The sequence below is a fragment of the Dendrobium catenatum genome, unplaced genomic scaffold (assembly GCF_001605985.2).
Source record: "Dendrobium catenatum unplaced genomic scaffold, ASM160598v2 fragScaff_scaffold_35, whole genome shotgun sequence".
NCBI classification, from domain to species: Eukaryota; Viridiplantae; Streptophyta; class Magnoliopsida; order Asparagales; family Orchidaceae; genus Dendrobium; species Dendrobium catenatum.
This window is the reverse complement of record NW_021318497.1, coordinates 338,478-359,571: the sequence shown is the minus strand read 5'-3', so window position 1 is coordinate 359,571 and position 21,094 is coordinate 338,478. Positions and strand designations below refer to the sequence as shown.

The 21,094-nt window shown below is 38.4% G+C and overlaps 3 protein-coding genes across 3 annotated transcripts; 2 read left to right on the top strand and 1 right to left on the bottom strand.

The window, feature by feature from the left end:
* Positions 1-6,851: 6,851 nt before the first annotated feature.
* Positions 6,852-8,720, top strand: LOC110096908 (ammonium transporter 1 member 2-like). Its single transcript, XM_020823058.2, has one exon. It carries the CDS (start codon positions 6,965-6,967, stop codon positions 8,510-8,512), a length of 1,548 nt encoding a protein of 515 aa, XP_020678717.1. The 5' UTR covers positions 6,852-6,964; the 3' UTR covers positions 8,513-8,720.
* Positions 8,721-12,134: 3,414 nt separating this feature from the next.
* LOC110096905 (ammonium transporter 1 member 2-like) lies at positions 12,135-14,081 on the top strand. The gene has a single exon (XM_020823055.2). It carries the CDS (start codon positions 12,257-12,259, stop codon positions 13,802-13,804), a length of 1,548 nt encoding a protein of 515 aa, XP_020678714.1. The 5' UTR covers positions 12,135-12,256; the 3' UTR covers positions 13,805-14,081.
* A 4,074-nt stretch (positions 14,082-18,155) lies between these two features.
* On the bottom strand, positions 18,156-19,189 carry LOC110096898. Its single transcript, XM_020823047.2, has 2 exons — positions 18,742-19,189; positions 18,156-18,556 (listed from the first exon to the last, which is right to left on the bottom strand). Exons 1-2 carry the CDS (start codon positions 19,187-19,189, stop codon positions 18,156-18,158), a joined length of 849 nt encoding a protein of 282 aa, XP_020678706.2.
* Between the last annotated feature and the right edge of the window lie 1,905 nt (positions 19,190-21,094).

The window sequence follows — 21,094 nt, the reverse complement described above, 5'->3', positions numbered from 1 at the left end:
AATTAGGAGTAATGGAGCAAGGTGAGAGAAAGAGGAGGACAAGGAAAATTAGAGAAATTAATAGAGCACTAAATGCATGTGTTTAGGGGTATTAAAATGAGTTTTTGGTTTCAGGTTCAATCCTAAACTAACTAGTCATTGGCTTATCTAACCCTAAAATGACCTGATTGCACAAACAGGTTCAAAATTTGAACTCCAACTTAACCTACCAGGTTATCGAGTTGACTACCTGACCTGACCCGCACGAGCATGATGGGGGCAAGGCGCAACCAGACCCAATTTTTCAAATGGTTAAATATTAGAACTTGAATTTGATCCATTTGTTAAACAAGTTGACCTGAGCCAGAATTTTTCAGGTTGGTTCGAGTCTGGTTATCGGGTTGGGTCAATAATTGACACTCACACATTAAAAAATTTAAAATAATAATAAAATAATAAAAATGGGGCTTCGAGCATGAGAGGAAGTATAACTTTTTTTATATTGTAAGCTGATGTTTTCTATGTCCTTTAAAATTACAACAAGGCAATGTTTCTAATTTGATTAAATTATATGGGTGATAAACATAAATTCATTATAATCAAAGGTTACCTCATAAGGATTGATAGGCCATTTTAAAAGGAGGATGATTTACCTTTATGTGGAATTCATTAATGAGTCTTGGTTATCCTCCTTTTATTTGGAAAACTTGATTTAAAAATGTGATAATAAAATAAATGAATTATTATTATTTATTATGATTGTTACGTCCTGGTGTATTTGTGATGGTAGATATATATAAATTTTAGTGTACTAGATTTGTACGAAGATCTAACACACAAATTGATGAAAGAGTAAGGTGCATCATGCATAGGAGATACAAAGAGTAAGGTGCATCATGTGAAAAATATTAAAAAGGGAAAAATCACAAGGCCTAGCCCAATTTAAATGAATAAACTAGTATTGGTGATTGATTATAGATGATGTCCCTCTTCATAAGAGAGTGTTGGCTCAATATAGAAAATACACCTTGTATAGAGCGCATTACATGGTAGCAATTCTTAAGAGAGTGTTGGCACATTTATTTGATTAATAGGATCATAGTTAGAGGCGAAGTTGGTTGGGATGACTATAGTCGACGGACGAAGGTGGTCGAAAGGTTTGCAGTCGGTGGGCGACGGTGGTCAAAAAGACTATAATCAGCGGGCAACGGTGTTTCGAAGGACCATTTGTCGGCCTGTGATTTGGTTGGAAGGACTGTTGTCGGCAGGTGAAGTTTGTCGGAAGGACAGTAATCGGTTGGAGACAATATTTGGGAAGATATCTGACATACGTAGCATGCGAGAAGAGTTACGATGATAGTGAGAGACTAAGCGGAAATCCAATCGTGATCAATGGTCAAGAAGAACTCTGATGGTGGCAGCATCAGATGGAGAGTATAAGAGAGCTCTCAAGCCTTCTCACCTCTTCCTACCCTATCATGTGAAGAATAGAGGGCTATTTATATTTTTTTTTGGAGAGGCATGGCTAGTGAATATGAAGAAGATCAAGAGTAGGTTGGGAGTGTTCCATCAAATGGCTGATATTAGTTCCCTTGATCATAGAGCGTTTATTTAGCATTTAAGTTCTTTCATGATGTAAAAATTTTGTGATCTTGGGATCGTTGGATTCATCTCGCCGAATCACTCGATTCAAATATATGCATGTCATATTTGGATATCAAGTAGTCATCCAATTAATGCTCTAAATATTTCAAGTTGGCTTTGATCATTTGATTTGGGCTCATTTGGGCTCAGATTATACTGATTTTGATATGGTTGAATTCATCTCCTTGAGATGTTTCATTTGACTATAAGTCCTAAAAAAATTGCTTTTCTTAGAAGCATAATATAAAGAGAAACTCCATGCATGCATAGATTTGTAGTTTTAGTAATTACTTGGTAGGTATAATTTTTAATACCAAAAATGTTTTATTTATTAATATAATACTTTTGTGCATCGATCTATTATGTCAAAATATATGCTTGAAAATGTGTTTTATTTAAAAAATAATAATATTAATGATATTTTTATGTGATTTAAAATTTAGGTGTTATATGAGTAAATAAAAAAACTTAGGTTTAGATATGTAAATACGTAAGAATATTGTGGTTTGTATGAAAATAACCGAAATTTTAATTATATATTGAGTATCTTATTTTTAAGCCTGTTAAACTTATATTCAAATTAATTATTTATTAGTCTTCTATGAGATCTCATTAATTATTATAGAATTTATAATGAATAGAGATCAGATTTTTTATTTTATTTTAATGATTGACATAAATAAAATAAAATGCACCCAAATATAAATAGGGGCATTTGTCTCTATTTATTCACAACAAATAAATCCTATTTTTGTAATTTTAGACTACATTAATTCATCACTAAAAAGAAATAAATTAGCTTCTTTTGATTTTGATTCCTTCATTTGTCTACACTTTTTATAATGATTGGCTTCATCTAATATGCAAGAAATGAATATGGGAGCCAAGATAAATAATGAAGAACTCCACTGTTTCTTTTCTTTCAAGTTGAACGGAATTTAGGTTCGAATGATCCACATTGAGAAAGATGAATATTCCAAATAATATTTTATCAAGAGAGAGTCGATTTCGATTGGACTAACATTTGTATGAATTAAGAGTTGGATTGGAGTGATTTTTAATAGTTTTGTTTTCTAATATTACTCCAATTCAATTTGTTATAACTTTTTTAATTAAAAAAAATATAATAACACTTCTTCTTTTTCATACTTAATGTTTGAAATTTTTGCCATCAACATGGGCACTCCCTATGATTTTTTCATGTAACTTCCATGGAATCAAATTTATCAGTATCAACAACTATGATGTTGTCACGCCCCAGGGAAATTATAAATCACCAGTGGAAGCAATTACAAATCGTATTTATTAAAATAAACAATGGTGTTCATTTCTCAAAATTCATTTATAATAGTCAAGACATCAATCACTATATCAATCAATCTTTATATTCTAAACTACAAAAATAAAATACAACATGAATATTCAATCTATCTCACTCTAGTGGGTCCTAACATCTTCCTAAAAACACATAAAAATATACAATAAGCTAACAACTCACTAGGTTATTAGAATCTACAATTGCAATCAATGCAATACAATGGAAAAAGCATGCATGTAATCATTCAATCAACATAAATATGAATATATAACTATAAAAGTAGGTAGAAATCAATATGAATAGTGTCATATGAAATGAATAATAGAATTAGTGCTTATGTACATTTTATGAGCAGTGATCATTAACTATGTAAATGACCGATAGTTCTATCATTCTTATGTCTATCAGTTATGCACTTGCCTTTATCATATACATATTGTATAATATCCATGCAATGCATGTGTATCATGTTCCTATCAAATGCATTATTATGGATTGTGTATCATGTGTAGCATATGGTTCATGTAAATCGTACGTATGCCATTGTATCCATCATCAATCATATTACTTGCATGTATCAATCATGTCATGTATCATATGCATGTTGTATAATATCATGTCATTCATATAATGTATCGAATATATTAATATTATATATACATGTATAAACAATTTGATGAAGATTGGACATCCAACCATATGTGTAGCATTAATTATTATACTCATCAATATGTCTGTAGTATACCAGAAATATATATTGAACTAAATGAATGGTAAATATGTAAATGTTGTATATTTTATTTCTAAATGCAATACAATGAATCCTAATCATTTTATAGTTAATGTTATATTAACCATTTCAATTAAAATGATGTATAAGTAAAACCACTTGGAAAAATTTAAATATTAATCAACTAAAATGCTCAGAATGATGATATTTATCACATATTAAAAGTTACATGGTGGAAAATCAATAGAACGAGTGACATTGCATTTAAATTAAGTTTAGGAAAGATAAAATCCGAGAGATTGAAATCATTGAAAATAAAAATAGGATTAAGGTTACTTACCATGATTAAAAAAACTTTTTTCCAACTAGAGTGATGGACAAAAGCAACTCATAGCAAAATTTCTCTCTCTTCCCACTCATCCTCTCTATCCCTATCTATCCTCTTTCTCTCTCGACCAAGCTCTAAGATAAAGGGGAGGGATGGCTGGGTAAGGGCATATCAACTTACCATTACCAAAAACTCTAAGTTGGTCAATTGCTATGAGAATGAACAGTACAGGAAAAACGCTAAAAATCGGCGGTTTTTTCCGGCAGTTAGTATGGTAACACCGGCGGTTTTACAATATACCGGTGGCTTCTCGGCGGCTTTACAACCGCCAGTAAAAATGGCATAGGAAACACTTACCGACGGTTTATTACCAGTGGTTTATTACCGGCGGTTTTATAAGGCGGCGGTTTACCAGCGGCTAATACCGCCGGTGGCTACCGGCCGGATTTGCAATCGGCAGTGTTCCAGCCGTTAAGCCGCCGGTTATTTGTTTGACGGCTAACCGGCGGTCACGTTACCGACGGCCTGCCGGCGGTTAAAGAGGCCGTCGTGTGTTCGCTCAACCGCAGGCAAGCGTCGGTACACCGTTGGTGGTATTACCGACGGTCACCCGGCGGTTCGGCCGACGGTTTTACCGGAGGTATACATCGCCAGGCTTTCACAGGATAACGGCCGGTGGCCGTCGGTAACGGCCGGTGTATCACCGGCGGTGTAAGGAAAATTCTGGCGGCTTATCTTTAGCCGTCCGGTATCGTAGTTTCCGGCGGCCAAACCGCCGGTTAGCTGCCGGAAACCTGTAGCATCTGAAAAAAAAATTGACAGCATTCCCTCTATTTGAGGGAGGTTCACCCTAAATTCTAAACCTGCAAAAATAACAACACATAATAAGATATTTTTGGCAACACGCCACTATATTCATCACAGCTATAACATTAAGAAGTTCTAAATAAGTTCATTAAAGATAAAACAAGTTCTCCAAGTTCTAAATTCAATAAGGTTACAATCACAAGTTCACAAGTTCTAAATACAATCATCAAACATAAAAAAGATCTAATCCTCAGCTGTATCCTCACTGTCTGGAGATGGCTTCTCCTCTTGCTCCTTCTTCCTTTGATTTTCAACTCTGTAGGATTGTAGCTCTGTTTGCATTTCATTTTGAACCTTTCTCATTTCTTCAATCTCTCTAGATTGAACCCTTCTCATCTCTTCAATCTCCCTAGTCAGCGATGCAACCCTCTTGCTTACAGATTCTTCAGCTCCACTTGGATCATGAAATGCAGAGGTGGATGAACTACCCTCAATAGCATAAGCCTGTGAACCCATGCCATATACCCTCCCCCTCTGTCTTCCACTAACAACATCTGACCATGTATGATACTCAGAAATGTGGGCCGATCCTGAAGATGATCCCTCGCCAGTGGACTGCCGACTTTCTCTAACTCGTACAAAATCATCCTACGAGTTACAATTAGTTTTATTAAAATAAATTTTATTATAAAACTCCAAAAATTTTTACTCATATGAGCCTTCTAACACTTGCTTGCGCTCTCTCTATATCTCTCTCCCTCTTTCTAGCTCTAACTCTTGCTCTCTCTCTATTTATCTCTCTTGTTCTCTCTCTTTCTCCCTCTCTCTCTCTCTCTCTTTTCTCCCTCTCTCTCCCTCTCCCTCTCTCTTGCTCTCTCTAACACTTGCTTGCTCTCTTTCTCTCTCTATATCTCTCTCCCTCTTTCTAGCTCTCGCTCTTGCTCTCTCTCTATCTATCTCTCTTGTTCTCTCTCTCTCCCCCTCTCTCTCTCTCTCTTTTCTCTCTCCCTCTCTCTCTCTCTTTTCTCTCTCCCTCTCTTTTCTCTCTCCCTCTCTCTCTCTCTCTCTCTCTTTTCTCTCTCCCTCTATTTTCTCTCCCTCTCTCTCTTTTACAAACTCTTATAAACCTAAATCATTTTATTATCTAAACATTTTATCATAAAATAAATTACAAACTCTTACAAACCTAAATCATTGCAATTTAAATCTAACCAAAAGACACAATCAAACTCTTGCAAGATTACCTCTTGCATATGTCTATATTACAATCTAAATCATAAAATAAATTACAAACTCTTGCAAATGTCTAGAAATTGTTTGGTTCATCAGATCACGTTCCCAATAACTTCTTTTTTTTTTTTTTTCATTTTTTCTGTTGTTTTGAGAAAGCTTTTTATATATGCTTCTTAGTTAGAAAACTTCATTTTCTGAAACAATGTTTCTTAAAACTGTCTGTATCGAAGCCGTAATATTAAGGCTTCTAGATTATTTTACAGAAGACTTACATAGGTAATTGATGTTAGTAGGAGAAGACAATGACAAGCAAGAGAGGTGAGACCTTGTGAGCTACTGGGGGTTCTCGTAGAAAGAAAGTATCAGCTGCAGAGCTCTAATGAGGTCCAGTGAATCCATCAACTAGATTAAGTAAGATGTAATGGGAATTGTGAATATAACAATAATAAATATTTATCTCATGCTACATGAATCTTTTTTCTTCATCGCTTCTTATTAAGATTCAAATTTTTAAAGTCTAATGTGAATAAATAGTAAAATTTAGTTAAAATTCATATAAATGAGAAAATATTCTACCGTATCTACGTGAACCCCCTAAAATAAAATACGCCGACTTTCTACGTAAAGATTCGTCTCAATTGGATTCAGATCCCACTATCCCAGCCCGCGACATTACACTATACCGCGCGCCATCTCTATCCACAATGATTACCCGCCATCCTACTCATCCTACCGTTCATTCAAAACAAGTACATTATCCTACTCCCTTATGTTGTTAAGTAACTGCGGCATACTAGACCGCAAGAAGTCCGCTCTTTTTCCATACTCCCCTCTTCCTCACCTATAAAACATCGCATCACTCAGAACTCTCTTCGCCAGTCTCACATCGTCAACCTCGCAACGCCTTCTCAAGCTGTTCTGTTTAATGGCGGATCAAACATGTTCGATCTCTGGACTATCTGCTCTCCTCTCCACCGCTGGATCCTCAAACGCCACAGGTGCGGCGCAGTATATCTGCTCCCAGCTGAAGACGGCGGCGCTGATCACCGCCGACTTAACCACTGCGATCGACGCGACCTTCCTCTTGTTCTCAACCTATCTCGTCTTCGCCATGCAGCTCGGCTTCGCGATGCTCTGCGCCGGATCCGTCCGCGCCAAAAATACCTTGAACATCATGCTCACCAATGTCCTCGACGCCGCCGCCGGCGCCCTCTTCTACTACCTCTTCGGGTTCGCCTTCGCCTTTGGATCCCCATCCAACGGATTCATAGGTCACCACTTCTTCGCCCTAAAATCAGTCCCCTCCCCTGGATTTGACTACCCTTATTTCCTCTTCCAATGGGCCTTTGCCATAGCCGCCGCCGGCATCACATCCGGGTCCATTGCCGAGCGCACCCAATTCGTCTCCTACCTTATATACTCTTCCTTCCTCACCGGCTTCGTTTATCCCATTGTCTCCCACTGGTTCTGGTCCGCCGACGGCTGGGCTGCAGCAAACCGAAATCCAAACGATTCTCTTCTATTCGGCTCTGGAGCTATCGATTTCGCCGGATCTGGCGTCGTTCATATGGTTGGAGGAATCGCTGGCCTTTGGGCGGCCCTAATCGAAGGTCCCCGCATTGGTCGGTTCGATCACAACGGCCAACCCGTCGCCCTCCGCGGTCATAGCGCTACTCTCGTCGTCCTCGGCTCATTCATGCTCTGGTTCGGCTGGTACGGCTTCAATCCCGGCTCGTTCGTCACGATTGCCAAATCTTACGGCCCAGTAGGCTCCCCAATCAACGGGCAGTGGTCCGCCATAGGCCGCACCGCCGTTACCACCACCCTCGCCGGATGCACGTCAGCTCTCACCACTCTTTTCGGTAAACGCCTTCAAACAGGACACTGGAACGTGATCGACGTTTGTAACGGGTTGCTCGGCGGGTTCGCCGCCATCACCGCCGGATGTGCTGTGGTTGAACCTTGGGCCGCGGTTATCTGCGGCTTCGTGGCGGCCTGGGTTCTGATCGGGTTCAATCGTCTCGCCGAGAGATTTCAGTACGATGACCCCCTCGAGGCCGCTCAGCTGCACGGCGGTTGCGGCTCATGGGGGGTTCTCTTCGCGGGTTTGTTCGCGAAGAAGGAGTTCGTGGAGGAGGCGTATCCGGGGAGGCCGGGGAGGCCGTATGGGCTCTTTATGGGCGGCGGAGGAAGGCTTCTGGCTGCGAACGTTGTGCAGATGTTGGTGATAGCTGGGTGGGTGAGCGCGACGATGGGTCCTCTGTTCTTTTTTCTTCATAAGATGGGTTTGCTCAGAATCTCGGCGGAGGACGAGTTGGCCGGCCTGGATTTGACTAATCACGGCGGCGGCGCTTACGTTTACTATGACGAGGACGCATCCGGCGGTGGAAGCCATGGCGGCGGCTTCATGATGAAGGGGGTTAATTCGCGGGTGGATCCGCGGCTCACTCCTACGTCTTCCATTGAGGTTTAGCTACGCCGCCCCTGCTTTATCACAGTAGGTACGTACCTTGTTCATAATGAGGATGTCCTCATATAGTCTATTTCGGCTAGCCGGTAAACTGTTTCACCGTATCTTTTTATTATTGTTATGTTTTAACAACTTGTTAAACATTTCTCATCAGTGTGATCTGCTGTTAATGATCATGAGGATAGTAAGTCTTTTTTCTTTTTTTGTCAAATAGGCCATTTGAACTCTATCTTAAATATTAAGGTTTCATTTAGAGCAGTTTTTTTTTTTTTTTTTTTTTGCTAAAAAGCAGTTTTTATTACAAAATTAAAAAAAATGTACTACAATGTTATTTTAAGAAGCAGAAATAAAACCGTCTCAAACAAAGCCTAATATGATAATCTAAAATTTAATTTCTTAATCTATGATAAACTAGATTATTATTCAAATTGAGTTTTACATAAGTTATTTTTTCACTTTGTATTACCATTATCATTAATAATAGTACTTGAAGAGTTGATTTAATCTACTTAGCATCATTCGATATCCCATCCTACAATTTCCATTAAAAAAAGGTGCATCTCTAATATGGTACCAAAAAAAAAAAAGAACACAGCATATACGATACAAAAATAAGAAATTTAAGGATGAATAATGCATCACAAAAATTGAGCAAGAAAGTCATATAAAACTCATAGATGAATCCTATATCAAACCAAGTGAACTATAAGAAAGATACAAATCCTAAACTAACACAAGCTTAAAATCTTAAAAAAAGAGACCAAAAAAAATTCTAAATTGTAAAAAAAAAATAAAAAAAAATAAAAAATTATAAAAAGAAGATTAAAGTAAATGATTGTGAACAATTCATCGTTATACAAAACGTGAACATATAGAGTAAAAAAGAAGAGAGTGTTGCTATTAGTAAGAGAGGAAAGTTAACCTCTTCGAGAGTTATAAAGGCTTGTCCATGCAATATTGATGGTATTAATATCCTAATTTTTTTGAACAAGTAATTAACGAAATAAGAGATTCTTATGTTGGTAAACTAACAACAATGAATGACCCCTTCTCTTCTGATATCCTTCCCACTTATCTTTTATGATGGGCACATAATTATTAGACCATCTCTATTTGCAATATATGGTGAACCGATGTAGTTAATCGATGGTGGCTGGTAGCCTTAATGGTGAGCAAACAACATATGATATACTTCTTATGTGATTTATCTCCTTTCTCATCTCTCAACTCTATGGCAATTGTTCACCCAAACAATGCCTTGAGCCCTCTTTTCATGATACAAGTGATAAGTACACACCAATGTGGATTTTTGCAAGGTTGTTGATACCAAACTTTTGTAACCTAGAGAAATTAAGAGCTATAGATGTTTGAGAGCTTATATATTTTCTTCATTGAGATTTGTGAATTCTTCCTCTCACTCATCCATAATAAACATATGACATGTCAAATCACTAAATTCTTTTCAGGTGTTGTGTCCTCTAAAATCTCTCATTTTCTCTCGTTTCTCTAACTTTTAAGTCAAACATCATTAGGGACTAAAGTAGTTTGGAGGCTCAGCCTTCCTTCTCCTTCTTGGTGATTTGGTAGGTTATCTTACCCAATCTCACTTATTACTCCTCTATATTAACTTTCTAACATCCACATAACGTTAGTTAAAATTAAATATAGTCCATGAATATATGACACAAATATAATTTTAATTTGTCAACACTTAAAGGGTACTTCAATAAATATTTCATTCTTGTAACATCATCTTTATATTTAATAATAGTGTTCATAATAGCATTCCTTATGGTATTCATGATAAAAGTCTCTCAAATATTATTGAAGATAAAGGAAATAGGCATATCTCAAAGTTTCAATTTATTTATAAGCAAATTAGTAGGAAAAAAGAAGTAGGCATGTTTACTTATTAGGCCAACTAGATAGGCTTATATATCATGCTAACTCATTAGGCCACATGGTAGTCCTACTCATGAAGCCAATTTGGCAGGTTTACTCATCAAGCCAACTTTGTAAGCCTACTTTGACACCATCCCATACTTACAATTAGGTTTTCATGAATGATGTTACCTCCTGATTAAGTGGAAGGATAGTTTATATATCATCCCCTTTTAACCTACAACTTATTTTAAAAAAAAATTATGGAAATAATAAAAGAAAAATTCTATAACCGAGTTGTTATACTAATTATTAATTAATAAAAGAATGAATAGCTAAGAGTTGAACCAGCTCTCTATTTTCATAAAACATAGCTCTGGCATCATTCTCCTGGTTAGGTGGGGTATCAGGTTCATAATATGGGCTGAGATCGATGACATTAAAAGTGGAAGAAATATTGTAATCACTAGGTAGAACAATCTAGTATGCATTATCATTTATTTTCTTTATTATTAGGAAAGGACCATTAGCTCTGGGTTTAAGTTTGCTGGAAGAATGAAGAGCTAGAATGGGATTTTTTTGTAGACATATTGACTGATTTGTTGAACGCAGAGCTAGAATGTTCTTCCCAATTAAACATCGTAGTAGATTTCCCAAATTTTTATTTATTGTTTCCATTTTCCCATTCATTTTTTGATGCGTTTCTGAAGAAAATTATAGTTTCCTAATCTAGTACAAGAAAAAAAAATGAATGGGAAAATACTCGCAAATTCATTTGATACCCCAACCTACAATTTCCATTAAAAAAATTATGAAATTCATGTTGATCATATTAGCAATACTCATTATATCATTTGATTTCCCATCCCAAAATTTCAATTAAAAAAGGTGCATCCCTAATCTAGTACAACAAAAAAAAATACAACTTATATAATACAAAAATAATAAATTTAAGAAATTTATATCAAACTCAACAGTGAATCATGCATCAACCAAAGTGAACTAGAAGAAGAAGAAAATAATGAGCTCGCAAGAAAAATCCTTGATTCACACAAGTTTAAACTCATAGAAAATAGACCAAATAAGATTCACAAATAATAAGTAAGAAATTCATACCAAACTCAACAATGAATCCTACATCAACCCAAGTGAACTAGAAGAAAAAGAAAAATCCTAGATTCACACAAGTTTAAACTCTTAAAAAAAGCAACCAAAGTAAAATTCTAAAATGTGAACAGATAGAATAAAAAAAGAAGAGTGTGTTGCTATTAGTAAGAGAAGAAAGCTAATTACTTCGACAGTTATGAATGTCTGTCCATGGATGATTGATGGCATAGATCAAAATATTTTTTACAAGAAAAAAAAAAAAGAGATTCATATGTTGATAAGGTTCTTAAACTAAAAATAATGAATGGCTCCTCCTCTTCATATATCCTTTTCCTTATCTTCTATGATAGGCACATGATTGCTAGCCAATCTGTATTTTCAATTTATGGTGAATCAATGCAATTAATAGATGGTGAGTGGTAGCCTTAATGGTGGGAAGAGATCACTGTGACCCTTTCCTACACTCTAGACCTTAGGATTTTCCAGCCGCCCAGCCCGCGCCATTACACTGTACCGCGCGCAATCTCTCTTCACAAAGATTACCCGTCATCCTATTCATCCGACCGTTCATTCAAAATAAGTACAATAATATCCCATTCCCTTAAGTTGGTAACTGCGGCGTACTAGACCGACCGCAAGAAGTCCGCTCTTTTTCGATACTCCCCTATTCCTCGCCTATAAAACATCGCATCACTCAAAACTCTGTTGGCCAGTCTCACATCGTCAACCTCGCAACGCCTTTTCAAGCTTTTCGCTTTAATGGCGGATCAAACATGTTCGATCTCTGGACTATCAGCTCTACTCTCCATCTCTGGATCCTCAAACGCCACAGGTGCGGCACAGTACATCTGCTCCCAGCTGAAGACGGCGGCGCTGATCACCGCCGACTTAACCACTGCGATCGACGCGACCTTCCTCCTCTTCTCAGCCTATCTCGTCTTCGCCATGCAGCTCGGCTTCGCGATGCTCTGTGCCGGATCCGTCCGCTCCAAGAATACGTTGAACATCATGCTCACCAATGTCCTCGACGCCGCCGCCGGGGCCCTCTTCTACTACCTTTTCGGCTTCGCCTTCGCCTTTGGATCCCCATCCAACGGATTCATAGGTCGCCACTTCTTCGCCCTAAAATCCGTCCCCTCCCCTGGCTTTGACTACCCTTATTTCCTCTTCCAATGGGCCTTCGCCATAGCCGCGGCCGGCATCACATCAGGGTCCATTGCCGAGCGCACCCAATTCGTTTCCTACCTTATATACTCTTCCTTCCTCACCGGCTTCGTTTACCCCATTGTATCCCACTGGTTCTGGTCCGCCGACGGCTGGGCCGCAGCAAACCGAAATCCAAACGATTCGCTTCTATTCGGTTCTGGAGTGATCGATTTCGCCGGATCTGGCGTCGTCCATATGGTCGGAGGAATCGCTGGTTTTTGGGGGGCGCTAATCGAAGGTCCCCGCATTGGTCGCTTCGATCACAAAGGCAAACCCGTCGCCCTCCGCGGTCATAGCGCGACCCTCGTCGTCCTCGGCTCATTCATGCTCTGGTTCGGCTGGTACGGCTTCAATGCCGGCTCGTTCATCACGATTGCCAAATCTTACGGTCCATTAGGCTCCCCAATCAACGGGCAGTGGTCCGCCATCGGCCGCACCGCCGTTACCACCACCCTCGCCGGATGCACGTCAGCTCTCACCACTCTTTTCGGTAAGCGCCTTCAAACAGGACACTGGAACGTGATCGACGTTTGTAACGGGTTGCTCGGCGGCTTCGCCGCCATCACTGCCGGATGTGCTGTGGTTGAACCTTGGGCCGCTGTGATCTGCGGCTTCGTGGCGGCCTGGGTTCTTATCGGGTTCAATCGTCTCGCCGAGAGATTTCAGTACGATGACCCCCTCGAGGCCGCTCAGCTGCACGGCGGCTGCGGCTCATGGGGGGTTCTCTTCGCGGGCTTATTCGCGAAGAAGGAGTTCGTGGAGGAGGCGTATCCGGGGAGGCCGGGGAGGCCGTATGGGCTCTTTATGGGCGGCGGAGGAAGGCTTCTGGCGGCGAACGTGGTGCAGATGTTGGTGATAGTTGGGTGGGTGAGCGCGACGATGGGTCCTCTGTTCTTTTTTCTTCATGAGATGGGGTTGCTTAGAATCTCGGCGGAGGACGAGTTGGCCGGCTTGGATGTGACTAATCACGGCGGCGCCGCTTACGTTTACTTTGATGAGGACGCATCCGGCGGTGGAAGCAATGGCGGCGGATTCATGATGAAGGGGGTTAATTCGCGGGTGGATCCGCTGCTCACTCCTACGTCTTCCATTGAGGTTTAGCTACGCCACCCCTGCTTTATCACAGTAGATACGTACCTTGTTCATAACCATAATGAGGATGTCCTCATATAGTCTATTTCGAGTTGTAATCGGTAAACTCTTTCACCGTATTTTTTTTTTTATGTTTTAACAACTTTTTAAACATTTCTCATCAGTGTTATCTGCTATTAATGATCATGAGGATAGTAAGTCTTTTTTCTTTTTTGTTTTTGTTTTTGTTGTTGTCAAATAGGCCATTTGGACTCTATCTTAAATATTAAGGTTTCGTTTTCGATTGTTTTCTTTTTGCTTTTTAAAGCAGCATTAATATAATTTTTTTTTTTTGGGAAAATTGGGGCTCTAGGCCCATTTCATTCATGAAAGGAAAGAATACATAAGAAATAATAAATTGCTACCACAAAAGGCCAGTAGCAATCTGAAGAACGAAAACAACATAGACAAAACTGCTTCAAAACAAAAGAAAAATCCTATTACAATGATCACCCTATCAGCCTTTGCTGCAGAATTATAAAAGCAAAAATTTGATATTTCTGATGACACGAATACCGTGGTTATCTCCAGAGTGAGATCTGTAGAAGAAAATCCACCAGCAAAAAAGAGCTCCCAAGTCTATCTAAACCTGGACTCAGATTAAACTTATTAAGGCACACGAGAAAAACTGAAATCCCTGGTTGCTCGTAGACCGTCCAAGGGACCCAGAATGGGAGCTTCATCATTGTCCAGATAAGACTTCAAAAAATGCTCGCAGCGACTGGATGATAGTAGGGACTTAATAAGCATATAAGCTGCATCACTAGTTACAGAAGTTCCAAGTAATCCATAGAGTTCTTCCATTTTGCAATTCTCTCAGAAATGTTCCTTTTAACATTGACAATCAGGGTATTATGGTAGTAAGAAATATGCCCAAATCTCCTACCATTCCTCTCCTTCCATAAGTGGTAAATAATGCAACAGATAAGGGTATAGTAGAAGTTTTTAACCTTCTTGTTCCCCTTGTAGTTACCCTTAATCCATTCAAAAACCTGCAGAGTGTTGGGTCTAAAAAGGAATGATTTCAACCCAGGTATAATTGCTGTAAGAACTTTGAAAGCATAATCACATTAGAAAAAAATGTGAGAAATAGTTTCATTTATTCCCTGGCACAAATTACAACCAACATGAACCAAAATGTTACGGGAAATAAGAGCATCCGCGGTCTTGAGTCCGCCCACCAAAGTCATCCAGGCATAAACCGAATGCTTCATAATATTTCTTTTTGCCCATACAGATTTGTGCCAAGAACAGGTTTGTAAGTCAGAGTAAAACTCCTCAATGTAATTCTTGAATTTATATGAACTGCTATTTTTCCATTTAAGACAAGTCTCAACATCCTCAATGCTAAAACCAGCAAGCAGAGTTTTCAAATTCAGAGAGATGTTCTCAGGAAAAACCCATTGAGATCTAGAAATAAGACTATTAATGGTGGTATCAGGACAGCATCCCAAATACGCCCCCCCCCCAAGGAAATCAGCAATATTATGATTGTGACACTAGTGATCCCAAATTAAGGATATAGGAGCTTTTGGTGTTATACTAAAGTTAAAGCAGTGTTTAACCTCCATAGCAGTTTTACTTATAAATTTCCACTGATTAGAAGAAAAAACAGGGGGCGGCTTCCAAGGGGATTTATAAATACAAAGGAACCATTTTGATAGTGGAGATGCAACATTATACATCCTTAAAATCACAGAATAGTTATAAGCAAATTGAAGGGAAGAGATAGAAGGAATCCCCAACCCACCTTTGTTTTTAGGCCTGCATATCTTATCCTAGGACACCATATGTAATTTTTTAGCATTCAAGGTATCCCCAAAAAACAAGAATCTAGAACTAGCTCGTTTGATATATTTGTGAACTGTTTTTTGGTAAAATGGAGCCTCTAATCCAATACGCAATCGTGTTTTGGATGGTGAATTTCAGGTATTGGAGCCTGCCCGCAAAAGACAGTAAATTTGCTTTCCAGCCGTTCATTTTTTTTATTAACACAATCTATAAGAGGCAAATAGTCTTCAATCTTGAGCTTATAAAAGGATAAAGGGATACCAAGATACATGATTTTGTTAACCACATTGTGTATAGAAAGAGTTTGGCAGATATCCTGCGGGTTCCTCAGATTGTTAGGGAACATAATAGCACACTTATCATAGTTTACATGAAGCCCCGAGTTATCAGCAAATTCCCTCAAAATATTATTCAGCTTGTTCCAATTTTCAACAGTTGCCTCCCCAAAGATTAAAACATCATATGCATATAGCAGATGAGACAAGGATTGGTTGTCAAAAGAAATTCCTTTGAAACCCCTACACTCCAAGATATTAGAGAAAGCATCCATCACTATACAGAAAAGGTAAGGGCTTAAAGGGCACCCCTGTCTAAGCCGTGCAGTAGAAGAGAAATAACCTTCAAAGGCTCCATTTAGTAGAATAGAGAAATTGACATCGGTTATACAAACTTTTATCCAGTTAACGAAGAGGGGAGGAAAACCTTTTTGATGAAGCCTATAAAGCAAGAATTCCAGACAAACCGAGTCAAATGCCTTTTTGAGGTCTAGTTTAGCGCAAAAATAGTTGCAAGGACTTTTCTTAGCAGCATAAGAAAGTATATCATTAGCAAGCAGAATGTTATCAGTAGATATTCTCGATTTTACAAAGCCAGCTTGATTGTCCAGAACAATCAAATTCATGATAGGTTTCATTCTCTCAGCTAAAACCTTAGCCATAATTTTGTAAAGGACATTGCAGAGAGCTATAGGTCTGTAGTCAGAGATATCAGCTGCATTTTTATGCTTAGGTATGATAGCCAAAGCAGTGGCTTTCACACCATTTGGCATATAACATTTGTTAAAGAAAGAGTAAACAGCCTTGAATACCCAATGACCAATGATATTCCAAGTAGATTTGTAAAAAAAGAAATTAAACCCATATGGACCGGGTGCAGAGTTTGATTTGCCTGAAAAAACAGCCTTTTTCACCTCTTCCTATAGCACAGGAGAGACAATACCGATAGCAAGAGAGTGAGGTAGCAAAGTCCCAGTCGGAAAAATCACTATAATTATGACTAGGGGGAGCAGGCGGGTTGTACAAACTTTGGTAAAACTGGATTAAAGTATTAACCACATCTGCTCTAGAGGAAACCGAAGGATTAACAAGTAAATTCCCAACAGAATTAGAACCTCCTCTTCTAATTCTAATCTTAGCAAATAAAAACTTTAAATCATCTTCACCTTGCCTTAACCAGTTAACTTTTGCCCTCTGTATAATCCAGGATGCAAGCAAATTGTTGAACTTTGCTAGTTCTAACGTGCTAACCTTGTAGGATTGATTAATTTCCAAGTTATTGGGATCTCTCTGCAACTTATCTAAAATTTCAGCTTGCTTAGCATTCAAAACATCCAAATGCCTAGTAATACAAGAAGATGAAGACCAAGCCTCACACTTCACCCCAATCTTAATTTGTTTCAGATTATTGGTGAAATGAGAAATAGGATTTCCAAGGCACGGTTTGGAAAAAACCTCCAAAATAAGCATCCAGAATTTGTCAAAATTAGTCCATAAGTTTTTGAATTGAAAACGATGGTGAACTTGCACCTTCATACCACTATTCAGAATAATGGGGCAATGGCCCGAACAGGAGGGACTGTGAAATCTGCAAAAAGAGTCTGTGAAGGAGTTCACCCAAGCCTCATTCACTAAAACACAATCTAGCTTTATATGAATAGGATTAATAGTGCGCTGATTGAACCATGTATACTTAAACCCCACAGAGTTTAGATCTACCAGTCTATTATGAAAAATCATATAATTGAAATCTGACAAAGCAGCATGATTTATGGGAGTACCTCCAAATTTTTCAAATGCTAACCTGCAGCAATTAAAATCCCCCATTACAGCCCAAGGGAATTCATTAGAAGGAGCAAGCTGAGTCAAAATTTCCCATAGTTTCTTACGGTCTTGAGAATTATTTGAAGCATAAATAGCAGAAAGCTGGAGCAAAGGTTTATTAGCAACCCAAATAATACCCGATATAACTTGTTCCGAGATGTGAGAAGGTTCGAAACTGAGCTTGGATGTATCCCATTTGACCCAAATCCTACCCGAAGTGGATAGAGCAAAATTATGGCAACTATTCTCATTCGAGAACAGAGAATGTGAGGCTTCAAAGAAAGGGTCTTGAAGAGTATTGGAATTGATCCTAGTTTCCAGGATGCAAATCATATTCAAGTTGAAAGACTTGATAAGTCATTTACAGGACAAAACTTTATCAGGGTGATTGAAGCCCCTGATATTCCACGCCGCCATGGGTGGAAAGGACATTAATATTGAGATTGTTGTTGAGGTTTTTTGCCCTGCTTCCCCCTTGTAGGCTTTTTAGATGCCACACTATATTGTGGCTGCTTGCCCTTCTCCAAGGCCTTAGGTTTCCCACTGGTTGTGGAACTCAAATTCTCAACCGAACACTGAGTATCATCGTTTTGCTGAAATTGCTCTTCAATACTGTTAAGAGCATCAAATTTATTTGGCGATAATATATCTTTGGGTTGATTGAAGTTTTGAGATGTAGATGATGAGGAGATAGTTTCCTGTGGAGAATTGAGGTTCGGGATGCCAGAGACAATAGCATCTTCAATTGGCGGCACATCACCCATGGGATTGACATCCAACTGTGGATTATTTTTTGCGGTTGGGGAGTGCGGTTGATATGTCATAGGTTGCCCTAAGACATTGTTAATGATAGTATTAGGCTGCGGGGGGTTGGATATTGTTGTGACAGGAGGAGGGGGGGGGCATTATTGCAGATAAGTTCTTGTTCTTTTGGTAAAGCATTTGAGGCAGGAGGTCTGGAAGAATTCCTATTTTTTGAGATAGGCCTTTTATGAGGCTTACGACTGAAACTCCTACCTCTTAAATCAGACGACTCCTTCGGGCGTTCTTCAGAGTTAACTTTCGGAACAATAGGACAGGAAGATGAAAAATGCATAAGCGACTTACAGTGATCGCAGGGGTTAGGGCGCCATTCATATTGAACTCTTAAGGTGACCACATCTCCATCAAGGGATACCTGGATTTCCTCCGGGTATGAAGCAAGATTGTCCACCAGCACACATACACGAGCGTAGGTTAGCCTCGTCATTTGTTCAGTCAGCTTGTCCGCTGCAACCGGTATCCCGATTTTACTCACTATACGTGATATCCCCTCTGAATTCCAACATGCAAGTGGGAGGTCGTGTATTTTCACCCAGATCAGAACAGATGAAAATTCCTCCTTGATGGGTTTGAACTTTGGATGCCACTTTTGAAGCACAAAAGGCTTGCCGAGCAGGAACCAGACGCCTCTCGACCACGCCATGTCAAAGTCTTCTTGACAAGAGAACCGGAGAAGAAAAATACCTTCGTTTAGGGATAATAACTGCAACGAGCCCTTTAGACTCCAGGTTTTGTTGATAGCCCCCAACAGTGCTTTATAGTAAGGTCTTCGACCAATCGAGTAGCCAACGAGGCAAAGGTTCTAGACTTCGGCACCCTTGCTCAGCTTTTCACCCGAGAAAGGAATGATCTCTGGTTCCTCCGGGTGATGAGAAAATTGAAAAGCTTTGGGAGCAGAAAGATCGGGCGCAAAAAACTTTGTTCCAGTTCCTCGGTAATGGAAGAGATTTTCCATCAGACATCTTTCCAAGCGGAGGAAAGTCAGAGGAGGAAGGTGGTTCAGCCATGAGTAAAGAAGAAAGTTCTCCTGCCTAGCCGGAGAAGGAGGAAGAAGAAGATCGTTCAGCAGTGGAGAGCGGCACAGGGAGAAGGAAACCCTAACGATTAATATAAAATTAAAAATCTTTATATTAATAACTTGCTTTAAGATGCAGAAAAAAAGGCAGTTTCAAATAAAGCCTAATATGATACTCTAAAATTTACTTTCTTAATCTAGGATATACTAGATTATTATTCAAATTCTTTTTTACATAAGTTATTTTTTCACTTTGTATTACCATTATCATTAATAACAGTACTTGAAGAGTTGATTTAATCTACTTAGCATCATTTGATATTCCATCCTACAATTTCCATTAAAAAAAGGTGCATTTCTAATATGGTACAAGAACAAAAAAAACACAGCATATACAATACAAAAATAAGGAATTTAAGGATGAATAATACATCACAAATAATGAGCAAGAAAGTCATATAAAACTCATAGATGAATCCTATATCAAACCAAGTGAACTAGAAGAAAGATACAGATCCCAAACTAACACAAGCTTAAAATCTTAAAAAAGAGAAAAAAAAAAATTCTAAATTGTAAAAAAAAAAACTCTAAAAGCATATTAAAGTAAATGATTGTGAACTATTCAACGTTATACAAGATGTGAACATATAGACTAAAAAAGAAGAGAGTGTTGATATTAGTAAGAGAAGAAAGTTAACCTCTTCTAGAGTTATAAAGGCTTGTCCATGGAAGATTGATGGCATTAATCCTAATCTTTTTGAACAAGAAATAAATGAAATAAGAGTTTCTTATGTTGATAATGTTGGTAAACTAACAACAATGAGCAAACAACATATGCTATACTTCTTATGTGATTTATCTCCTTTATCCTCTCTCAACTCTATGGCAATTGTTCACCGAAACAATGCCCTGAGCCCTCTTTTCATGATACAAGTGGTAAGTATACACCAATGTGAATTTTTGCAAGGTTGTTTATACCAAACTTTTGTAACCTAGAGAAATTAAGAGTTGTAGATATTTGAGAGCTTATATATTTTCTTCATTGAGATTTGTGAATTCTTCCTCTCTCTCATCCATTATAAACATAGGACATGTCAAATCACTAAATTCTTTTCAAGTGTTGTATCCTCTAAAATCTCTAATTAATTTTCTCTCTTTTCTTTAACTATTAAGTCAAACTTCATCAGGGACTAAAGTAGTTTGGAGGCTCAGCCTTCCTTCTCCTTCTTGGTGATTCGGTAGGGTCCATTACCCAATCTCACTTATTACTCCTCTATATTAACTTTCTAACATCCACATAAGGTTAGTTAAAATTAAATATAGTCCATAAATATATGATACAAATAAAATATTAATTTGTCAACACTTAAAGAGTACTTCAATAAATATTTCATTCTTGTAACATCATCTTTAGATTTAATATTTGTGTTCATAAAGAGCCCTCTTTTATTCTTTAATTTAATTTTTCACTTCTCTGGTTTGGGCGAAAAGTGAATCAACTAAACATTTGAGGAATTATGTAAGTGGATTTAT